General features: G+C 42.8%; 1 protein-coding gene across 2 annotated transcripts in view; it reads right to left on the bottom strand.

Annotated features, from left to right (window-relative positions):
- The window catches only part of RFTN1 (raftlin, lipid raft linker 1), a 477341-nt gene that overhangs the window by 63585 nt on the left and 401631 nt on the right, over positions 1–12125 (bottom strand). For both annotated transcript variants that reach the window (XM_077491379.1, XM_077491378.1), the window contains one exon: positions 913–1028. In XM_077491379.1, coding sequence (XP_077347505.1) covers positions 913–1028 — 116 coding nt within the window. The remainder of the gene's footprint in view (positions 1–912; positions 1029–12125) is intronic.

Genomic DNA, 12125 nt, shown 5'->3' on the forward strand with positions numbered 1-12125 from the left:
TAATAAATATCCCCACAAAATATATATAAAAAAAATTATTTTCCTCAGTTTGGGCCGATACGTATTCTTCTACATATTTTTGGTAAAAAAAAAAAAAAAATGCAATAAGCATATGTTTGGTTTGCGCAAAAGTTATAGCGTTTACAAAATAGGGGATAGTTTATGGCATTTTTATTAATAATTATTTTTTTTTATTAGTAATTGCGGTGATCAATGATTTTTATTGTGACTGTGATATTATGGCAGACAGATCGGACACTTTTGGCACGATTTTGGAAGCATTCACATTTATACAGCGATCAGTGCAATTAAAAATGCATTGATTACTGTGTAAATGTGACTGGCACTGAAGGGGTTAACCACTAGGTGGCGCTGTAGGGGTTAAACTTAGCATCTTGAGTACGACATTTACAGCCATGGAGACAATGAAAAGCCACAACTCTGATGCAGTTTCATTGGATGTTGTGAGATCAGTCGGAGAATATGGGGGGAGTCGGGGTAGAGTGCCAAGCTGTTAGGGCTTTTATTTAATCTCACTAGTTGTACTACAACAGATAGCATAACAGAAAATACTATACATTATATCAGTGATTCTCAACCAGGGTTCCTCCAGAGGTGGGTTCCTTCAGCCATTTCTGCCTCTCCGATAAGTTCCCACTGACACCATTGATCTTTTTAGCTATCTTTAAGGAGAAAAAACTTACCATTGACCACAAGTATAAGGTCCATTCCTCTCACTGACCATCACACTAATGTATCATGAGTTGTAGATTTCTAAATTTTTATCAGGGGGTTCCCCGAGACTGGAGAACTATTTCAAGGGTTCCTCTGTGTTAAAGAGGTTGAGAAAGGCTGCATTATACTGTTAATATAATTGTTGTAAAAGATGTATGTGAGAAATGTAACACCTACTTCAAAAATTGTCCACTGTTCTACGACAATGGCATCATAACGCTTTATGGTCTTTGGATCTTGCTCTGGGAAATCTTCGAAAATAAAAACGCCATCTGTATATTCCGATGAAGTGTCTGAGAAGCAAAGAACAAAATATAGTTGTTTAGTCCATAAACAAATCATCACTGGGTTATGTATTTAGGTACAGTCTATTAAACTAAAGCAAAACTCCAGACATAGTATGGTTTAGCTTTACAGTTGCCTCTGTTATCTGCCTGCTCATTGGAGAAAGGTGATGAAGCCGATTCATTGTCTAATGATATGAAAGTTGCATGGGTGAACCATTAAATAGGGTTGTCACCTGTCAGGCTATGCTGCATGGAAGAGGTGTGTATAACACATGAATGTCAGAGAGAATTGTGCATTATTTGGAATGTAAAAACAGTTTATATATGCATCTAGTCAATGTATTCAGCTTTTTGCCTGGAGTGCCTATTTAACGATACACATGTAATGACTTTTTGTAGACAACTGATAAATGCTTTAACTGTATATCCATGCATGCCTATCCTTAGACAATCAACAATTTATTTGCTTACCCATTAAAGATTTAGCCAGACAACAATTAAGACACTGTCATCGTTAGTCTACTAAACTAGAAGCAGAATGACGGCTGTGTGTTGGTCTTAAAGAATAAGCTGTCTCTAAAATGATATCACAGTTTTTAGATGGATGCTGTTAGGTTGAGTCACCAGCTAGCCTCTTATGCACATCGGAGATTCCAGGGATTTCCCGTCTTGGGTTCCCAGCTTTCCCATACACTTCCATTATGAAGCCAGCTAAAGTAGTTTGACTCCACTTTTTATGTTCTCTTCATAGCAAAAACAGAGAAGCCCATAGCAGTCACTAGACCTCTAACTTATTAGCCACTGGGAGGGTGAGCAGAGTGGGTAGGTTTAAGTGATAGAAGACCAAGGGCATAATCTGCCTAGTCCAGTGATGGCGAACCTTGGCACCCCAGATGTTTTGGAACTACATTTCCCATGATGCTCTGGCACTCTGCAGTGTACTGGAGCATCATGGGAAATGTAGTTCCAAAACATTTGGGGTGCCAAGGTTCGCCATCACTGGCCTAGTCTTTCGACACAACTTACATATATCACTATAAACGACATCATTTGTTTCTTGCTACTTTTAAATTGTGGGAGACCTTAAGTCAGGGGTGCCAAATCAGTGGCTCGGGGGCTGCATGTGGCCCGCAGAGCCCTCTGATGTGGCCCGCAACCTCCTGCTGTGGGATAGAATAGAAAGAATACTGTTATTAGAGGTCAGTTTATTACTAAAATCATAGTGTAGCATATCTTTTCCGCAGTGGTTACTGGGCTGCTTTCAACCTGATCCGCAGGTGCAGAGCAATTACCTGCACTAAGCCATGGACTTCTATTATTACCGGCGAATTTGGTGAGCTTTCTGAAAGTGCACCAAACCTGCAAAATATAATAGAAGTCTATTGCAAACTGTAGGAAAGCCAAAGGTATATTGTGTTGCACACATGGTGTGGGTAAACCGCAGCGCATCAGTGTGAAAGCAACCTTGGACCCCTTTCACGCGGTCAGTTCCGACAGTCCGATCTGGACCCTCCATTCACCTCTAAGTAGTGGCAGACATAAACCGACTTGTGTTCTACCTCTAATACGATCCTCTAAAAAGTATTGTGGGCTGTGTCCGTGTCTGCTCTCCAAATGCAGAGTGGACACGGACATGCCATCCACCCGCTCCGCTCATTGTGGCCCGCGACCGGGCACCAAGTCGCTTAAGTGGCCCTTGCTCTTGAAAAGGTTGGGCACCCCTGCCTTAAGTAATCAAAAAAGTAAACATAAAAACTAGCCACAGGCTGTAGTTTTATGTTAGCATATGATCCAACCAGTGAAAGGTCTTTCTCCTCAACAATCAGAAACGTGTATGAGTTTGCACTCTAATGAGTAATACAAACACTGTCAATGTAGACAAACAACAGTCTACTGGCTGGATATATCCAACTTGATCAAATATTTTTTCTCCAACTGAACCCTGCAGTAGAGACCTGAGATAGCCCAAATGTCTTGCCATCCTTCTAAAATATCATCATATATCAAATATCAATATTATTGATGATGGATTTAACCACCTCAGCCCCGGAAGGATTTACCCCCCTTCCTGACCGGGCTATTTTTTGCGATACGGCATAAAGACATGGATGAGTGAGTTTGGGGTGGAGGACCTTGACTGGCCTCCTGACCTCGACCCAATAGAACACCTTTGGGATGAATTAGAGCAGAGACTGTGAGCCGGCCTTCTCATCCAAAATCAGTACCTGACCACACAAATGCGCTTCTGGAAGAATGATCAAACATCCCCATAAACACACTCCTAAACATTGTGGACAGACTTCACAGAAGAGTTGAAGCTGTTATAGCTGTGCGTGTAAAGGCTGGTGTCCCAATACTTTTGACAATATAGTGTATATTAATATCAGTGTCAAAATTTTACTTAACCTCCCTGGTGGTACGATTATTTCAGATTTTAAGTGCTGAAAGCGGAACAATTATTTTGCATGGAAATTTGGCGTTTTATATTGTAGGCCTGCAATTCTTAGGAATAACTCTCTTAAATCTGTTCAAACCAGAGTCTAGCAGACATCCCGGGTATGATAAAATTTATAATATAATAAATAACTATAAATAATGATAACAAATAATCATAAAAATTATTCAATAATGTAATCAAATCCAAAAACACTGAAATTTGCTAATTTGCTGAATTGTCGCTGTCATTAGATTTAGTGTTTGATGACGAATTTCCCCACAAATCGCTATCACTCAATTCTGCAAGTGATTCTAATTTATTATCGCTGTTTTGACATAAAGGGACACTTTTGGGTTGCTATGGACAATCGCCAAATTCCAGGCAGAAAAAAACAGTATTTATAATATGCAGGGCACTGGACAGACCCCTAGGGACAAAGGGGTGTGTAATTTTTTTATACAGTACTGTAATCCGCAAGATTACAGTACTGTATGTGTATTTTTACTTTTTTGAATTTGGCGCTGATCTCCACTCCCATGCGTCGGCGGCACTCAGGCACTGTGTGAATCGAGCGGAGGACGGCTCGCACACACAGCGGGGAGGACATCGCTGGATCCAGCGATGCGATCCCGAGTCTGGCTCGGGGGTTACCGCTCGTGGTACTGAAATTCCAGCCCGAGTCAGACTTGGCTTAACGCCAGGGAGGTTAATGCAGTTGATTCACTAATGAGAAATAAAGCTGTTTAATTTACAAGGGTATTTTCTCTTAGCTTAGTAAATGAGGGGAAGCTCTGTTGACTTCCATCTGTCAAACATGTGCAAGTAAAAATGCTGTTTTTCAATTTTTTTGTGATTGGGTATTTCCACCACATTCACTAAGCTAATAGAAAATTCCCTCACAAAATGAACATACTATTTGCCTTTAGTATATCATCCCAAATGTCTGTGACTTTTCAAAGTTTCCCAAATATTCTGGGAATAACATAACACCGAAATATATATCTTAAACAGTCTTGAAAAAAATAAACATTAGATTCAGCAATAAGACTCTAGTCACACTTGTGCGATGCGGGAACCTTACGAATCCACTGCGGGTTCCCGCATCGAACCCGACTTGCACAGCAGATCACACTGCCATATGCAAACTGCCGGGAGTGTCAATACATGGTTAATGAAACCCCCATTTCAGCTTGCATATCGCAATGTGAACTGACAGTTCGGATATAAATCGGATCACATGGGTGTGAACACCTATGCAACTCGATTCTGGTGTGGACCAAAAAAAGGGTCCTGCCTGAGTATGGTCCAAATATGATTCGATATTGGCGATAGTATCTGTATGGCTGAAATTGCATCGCACGGACACCGCATGTGATTTACACTGCAGCGCAGTAGTGTGAACCGGCACTTAGGGTGGCTATAAATCTCTTAGTTTCAACCACAAATTGACAGCCAAATGCAACACATGATTAGGGTTGTTATGGATGAAATGGAGGACACATGTTAACCGCTTCAGCCCTGGAAGATTTCACCCCCTTCCTGACCAAAGCACTTTTTGTGATTTGGCACTGCGTCGCTTTAACTAAACAATTGTGCGGTCGTGCGACGTGGCACCCAAACAAAATTGACGTCCTTTTTTCGCCACAAATAGAGCTTTCATTTGGTGGTATTTGATCACCACTGCGGTTTTTATTTTTTGCGCTATAAGCAAAAAAATAGCGACAATTTTTTTAAAAAAAAGCAATATTTTTTCTTTTTGCTATAATAAATATCCCCCAAAAATATATTAAAAAAACAATTTTTTTCCTCAGTTTAGGCCGATATGTATTCTTCTACATATTCTTGGTAAAAAAAAACGCAATAAGCGTATATTGATTGGTTTGCACAAAAGTTATAGCGTCTACAAAATAGGGGATAGTTTTATGGCATTTTTATTATTTTTTTTATTAGTAATGATGGCGATCTGGGATTTTTATCGGGACTGCGACATTATGGCGGACACATCGGACAATTTTGACACCATTTTGGGACCATTGGCATTTATACAGCAATCAGTGCTATAAAAATGCACTGACTACTGTGTAAATGACACTGGCAGGGAAGGGGTTAATCTCTAGGGGGCGATCAAGGGGTTAAGTGTGTCCTAGAGAGTGATTCTAACTGTGGGGGTGATGGGCTTCCACTCACGTGACAGAGATCACTGCTCCCGATGACAGGGAGCAGTGATCTCTGTCATGTCACAAGGCAGAATGGGGAAATGCCTTGTTTACATAGGCACTAACCCGTTCTGTAGCTCCGTGACCAGATGGCCGGGAGACCAGAAGACATTGAGTCTGCGGGTCCTGCGGGTGCGGTCAGGCTGTATGCCGCCGGCGGTGTGTGCACACGCCCGCTAGCCCCGCCATTTAAAGGGGACATACAGGTACGCCCTTTTGCCCACTGCTGCCATTGTGCTGACGTATATTGGCGTGCGGCGATCGGCAAATGGTTAAAGTAACATTTTGTGATCCTTATTCACAGAAAGATCAATGGATTGGCCCCATCACTTTTTTTTAGCAACTCAATATAATTGTGTGTAAATATGATGAGTATAGGTGTCGGAATTGAGACATTTATTGCAGCTAGATTGTAACCAACTGATACTTGTCTCTCTAGAGGACTTCCTTAGCTCCATGAGATTACATGAAGAACAGCAGGCAGACAGTGCGCAATCATTAAAAACATGCCAGACAAACAAGCCAGTATCTCAAGTTGTCTCTCATTCTGCTCATCTGCTGTCTCCACCTGCCGTCCTCGAGCACCTCTCTTATGGCTTGTCTTCTGGGTGGTGGAGCTTGAAAATTAAATCACTATCTCTTATTTTTTTTTATCTTAAATTGGTCCAGTGCCACTAAATATTTCATTAAGGTAAAGATGCTGCCCTACTGTGCACAAAAAGCTGTTTTCACTGGTACCCATAAATATTTAATGCTTTTCTCTTGGCTAAATGCCACTTTAATGTTCTGTATTTTGATTTACAAGGGGAGCATAAATTCACATTTTACTGTCTGCTAAACGCTAGATGCCTTATATTTTTGAATTAAAGTTAGTCAATAATATTGAACCAGATACAGTGAACAGCACCCAAATTTTAGCAAGTAATATCTCCGACCCAAAGAAAAGGTCCTACAAAGGTAAAACTACTCAATGTATCTTCTTTATAATAGTGCAAATAGTAATGATGATGTGCAACACGCAGTAACTCAAAACAGTTTGCAATGACTTCTGACTGGTTCCTGTGGTCTTCTTTGCATGTCCTTTGCAGTGGGAGATGTCTTGCATGCACATCATCAAATAGCATACTGTATGTATAGAGATTCAGAAGGGGCCATCGGCTCTAAATTATGTTTATTACCTTAGGAGTCCTATGGATATTAAGCTCAACTGCAGGCAGATATACAAAATAAAGCAAGAGTGTATTCCATTAAAAATAACTACAGAAAAACTCTAGTTCCCTGCAAACCTTCCTCAAGCCCCCCACTGAACTTTTTTTGTTCAATGCTTTTTTTTAAGGGAAATAAACCATACATGAAATGAAGGCATAAAATATAGTGATCTCGGGTCAAAAATTGCCATTTCTAAATTGGGAATCATTACATGTAACAAGATCACGTAGCAATATGATGTGGTCCAAAGGACATACTATTGTTATCATTTTAACCGTATGTACAGAGGTATTCCATCACATGGCATAAAGAGATGCCATAAGGTTTTTGTTCTCAGATTGGGAACACAGCAGAACAATAAAAGGCATATAAAAAAAGGAAGTAGGAAAGAGAAAGAAGAAGGAAAAGAAGGAAGCAAAAGTAAGCACAAGGTGAGTGGTCAAGTCTAGAGGTGTCTTAAAGAAGAAGTAAATCCTGATGGGCTTACTTCTTCTTTGTCTCACTGCAAAGGTAAAGCATAATTGGCTACTAGTAGCCCATTATGTGTCACGTACCTGATACAGGACCTGATACGCATGTGTCACGTACCTGATACCTGATACGTATGTGTCACGTACCTGATACCTGATACGTATGTGTCACGTACCTTATACCTGATACGTATGTGTCACGTACCTGAGACCTGATACATATGTGTCACGTACCTGATACCTGATACATATGTGTCACGTACCTGATACCTGATACATATGTGTCACGTACCTGATACCTGATACGTATGTGTCACGTACCTGATACCTGATACATATGTGTCACGTACCTGATACCTGATACATATGTGTCACGTACCTGATACCTGATACATATGTGTCACGTACCTGAGACCTGATACATATGTGTCACGTACCTGAGACCTGATACATATGTGTCACGTACCTGAGACCTGATACATATGTGTTACGTACCTGATACGTATGTGTCACGTACCTGATACCTGATACATATGTGTCACGTACCTGAGATCTGATACATATGTGTCACGTACCTGATACCTGATACGTATGTGTCACGTACCTGATACATATGTGTCACGTACCTGAGACCTGATACGCATGTGTCACGTACCTGATACCTGATACATATGTGTCACGTACCTGAGACCTGATACATATATGTCACGTACCTGATACCTGATACATATGTGTCACGTACCTGATACCTGATACATATGTGTCATGTACCTGATACCTGATACATATGTGTTAAGTACCTGATACCTGATACGTATGTGTCACGTACCTGATACAGGAGCCAGCGATGTCACCGCTGTCCCCTGTAGTATGGAGCATCCATCTTCTTCTGGGTATCACTGCTCCGGCGCTGTGAGTGGCATGCGCAGGGGAGCCGCCACTAACGGCATATCGCCACTAGCAGCGGCATGCTGCTAACGGCGATAGCGCGCCTGTGCGCCACTGTCTGCGGCGCATGCGCCATAGACAGCGGTGGCTGTCTTTTAGTAAATATCTCCTAAACCGTGTAGGTCTAGGAGATATTTCTTGGACCTACAGGTAAGCCTTAATCTAGGCTTACCTGTAGGTCAAAGTGGTTTGTAAGGGTTTGCAACCACTTTAACTTCTTTTTAATTTAACCACCAGCTAATCACAGTGGTCACATGATCAGGAACTCTGCCTCCACCTTGCATTATTCAGAACTCACTTAATCGACCAGTGAAAGTCATTGCCAAAGGGTTAAAAAAAAAATACACTTTTTGTTCTGCAATCTTAAGCCCAGTCTGGCTAAATCAAATCCTTAAGGCCCATATACATGATCAAACTTTCCGAAGGGAACTGTGTGATGACAAGCTGTTGGTGGTAAACCTGAGTGTATGCTCTATCGAACAATTGTTGCCTGATTTTCCATGGACAAATGTTGGCTAGCAGGTTTTCAAATTTTCCACGGACAAATGTGTGTTGTCAGATTTTCCGAGCGTGTGTACACAAGTCCGTCGGACAAAAGTCCAAAGTACAAACACGCATGCTCGGAAAGCAAGAACGAGCTGGAAGCGGTCGGTCTTGTAAACTAGCGTTCGCAATGGAGACGTGGCAAATTATGGAATCTCGAAATGCATCGCACATTCTCTTCTTCTTTAATGGGATAATAATTAAGCTGCTTTGCTGGTGATACTGATGGAGTTATTGCAAACTAATTGTTAACCACTTGCTTACTGGGCACTTAAACCCCCCTCAGTCCCAGGCCAATTTTCAGCTTTCAGCGCTGATGCACTTTGAATGACAATTGCGCGGGCATACAACACTGTACCCAAATGAAATTTTTATCATTTTTTCCCCACAAATAGAGCTTTCTTTTGGTGGTATTTAATTACAGCTGGGAGTTTTATTTTTTGCTAAACAAACAAAAAAAGATGCAAAAAAAAATCATGTTTCATAGTTTGTTATAAAATTTTGCAAACAGGTCATTTTTCTCCTTCATTGAAGTGTGCTGATGAGGCGGCACTGATAGGCTGCACTGGTGGGCACTGATAAGCTGCATTGGTGGGCACTGATAGGCTGCACTGGTGGGCACTGATAGGCATAGTTAAGGCGGCACTAATAGGCACAGATAAGGCGGCACCGATGGGCACAGATAAGACGGCACTGATGGGCAAAGATGGGCACAGATAAGATGGCACAGATGGGTGGCACGGATGGGTGGCACTAAGGGGCACTGATAGGTACCACTGATAGATGGGCACTGATAGGTGGCACTGCTGGACACTGATGGGCGGCACTGCTGGGCACTGGTAGATGACACTGATGGGCACGGATATGTGGCACTGGGGTGCAGAACCTTTGTTGAGGCAGATTGTGGGCACTTCTGGGTGGCACTGTGGGCACTGCTGGGTGGCACTGCTGGGTGGCTCTGTGGGCCCTGCTGGGTGGCACTGTGGGCACTGCTGGGTGGCACTATGGGCACTGCTGGGTGGCACTGATGGGGGGCACTTATTTTTTAATCATCTTTAGTGATGAGGGGGCAGGTGGGCACTGGCAGGGGGCAGGTGGGCACTGGCAGGGCTGGCCGTGATCGGGACTGATGTCCCGATCACAGCCGCCGGTGATCGGCTCTTTTTTTTTCTCCTCGCGCTGTCAGTGCGAGGAGGAATAATAGCCGATTACTGGCTCCGTTATATCACATGATCAGCTGTCATTGGCTGACAGCTGATCACGTGATAAGGGGTCGGGATCGACCCCTTGCTCTGATCGGTGATCAGGCGAGTCTCATAGACTCGCCGATCACAGAGCGCGCCGCGTGCGCCCCTCAGGGGGCGCGCAGGCCGCTCGTGCACGGGACTACGTCAATAGACGTAGTCCCAGCAAAGGAGATCCGCGCTGTAGCCGTCATTCGGCTATAGCGCAGGTCTCAAGTGGTTAAAGGCTTTTTTTCTAGTGATATCAAGAATAATATTATTGTGCTTTTTTTTTTTTATTTGGGCAAGTTATCACAACACCATTATCCCGTAGTTTTTAAGATCAAAGATACAACTATGTTGGTGTCCCTTGTCAATTTTACATTGTATTTTTTTAAAATGTAACTGCCAACTCCCAAACTGTCATTTGACGTAAAACACACAGCCAAGTATTATTCTCCACGATTTTTTTATTGTGCATCAAAAAAAGAAAACAAATAAAATTAGTCATGCTATCTGCCAATAGAACTTAACCAAAAAGTGCATTCTAGGCATTCAAAAATATAGAAATCATTATATAACCAAAAAAATAATGTCAAAGCAATAACTACAAGGCCATTAATAAATAACACGTTATCTCCTCAGATTCTGCCACATGTCTGGTTGACGAACGGCCGCACAGAAACAAACTGAAAAGCACGAAATGAAAAGTGCGAACTGAAAAGCACGAATCAACACTCACCAAACTTCTACTAACACGGAATTAGCAGAAGGAGCCCAAAGGGTGGCGCTAAAGAGCTAAAAAACCACGTAGTACTACATTCGTAATTGTTGGCCAACAATTGTGTGGCCGTGTGTATGCAAGACACGTTTGGGCCAACGCCCTGCGGACAAAATTCCACGGTTTTGTTGGCCAACAATCCTATCGTGTGTATGAGGCATAAGTCTTCTTCTTTTGGTGGTGAAGGTTGGTAGAACCAGAAGTACGGTTAGCTCAGGCCGGTGTGATGACACGCCATCAGTTGGCACACGATGACACTCTGGGCCTACAGAAAGTGGGTTGGACGACACTTGCCATCATTTAACCCAGAAAATGAGTGGCACTGAATGGCTGGATTGGTAAGGTGAATTTTTCAGCAGAGACTGTTTTTATTTTATTTTGAAAGATGGTAGCTAATTTGAAAACAAAATTGGAGTTCCACTTTACATATATTTTTACATATAACTAGTATAAGTGCCTGAAATTGTTTTGACATCAGCCACCTGTCATCCCCTGCAGAACATAATTGGGTTTGGAGAAGGCGGGGGGTGGCTAGCAGTTAAGCAGGCTCTGCTGCATACATACGTTCCGAGAAAGAACTACCGACAGAAGGCAAGAGCAAAGTGAGCAGAGTTTATGACTTATAAGTGTGTCATTGCTCCTTTATTGTCCAATCAACAGGCTGTAGGGGGATCTGTATTTCTTAACTCTAAAAGAGAAAGTGTTGTCAACTTCTTAGCTGTGCTGTCTGGCACACATGTACAGATCACAAAGATCCCTAAAGTGGCTAGACAGAATTTGGCAGACATGACAGTTCACATATGTGTATTTCACCTGCTTATTGAGCTCTGTGCCCAGAGTTGGGCTTTACTGATATAATACAAAGATTAACCAGTTCCCTACCGCCGTATTATAAAATGACGGCGGCAGGAACTGTTCCTGCCTCCAGGTGGGCGTCATATGATGTCCTCGGCTTCCCGGCATTGTGGAGAGCGCGCGTGTGCCGCCGGCGGCTCGTGCTAGCCACATCACCGGGGACCCGATGCGCGTGCCCGGCAACCGCAAAGTCCGCCGGGCACCCGCAATTGCTCATCACAGAGCAGGGACGTGGATCTGTGTGTGTAAACACACAGATCCACGTCCTATCAGGGGAGAGGAGAACTGATCATATGTTCCTTGTACAGAGGAACACAGATCAGCCTCCTCCTCTCATCTCTCCCCTCCCCCCACAGTTAGAGTCACTCCCTAGGACAAACATTTAACCCCTGCAACGCCCCCTAGTGTTAACCTCTTCCCT

Source organism: Lithobates pipiens, unplaced genomic scaffold, assembly GCF_037356315.1.
Source record: "Lithobates pipiens isolate NorthernLeopardFrog02 unplaced genomic scaffold, aLitPip1_a1.2 Scaffold_19, whole genome shotgun sequence".
NCBI classification, from domain to species: Eukaryota; Metazoa; Chordata; class Amphibia; order Anura; family Ranidae; genus Lithobates; species Lithobates pipiens.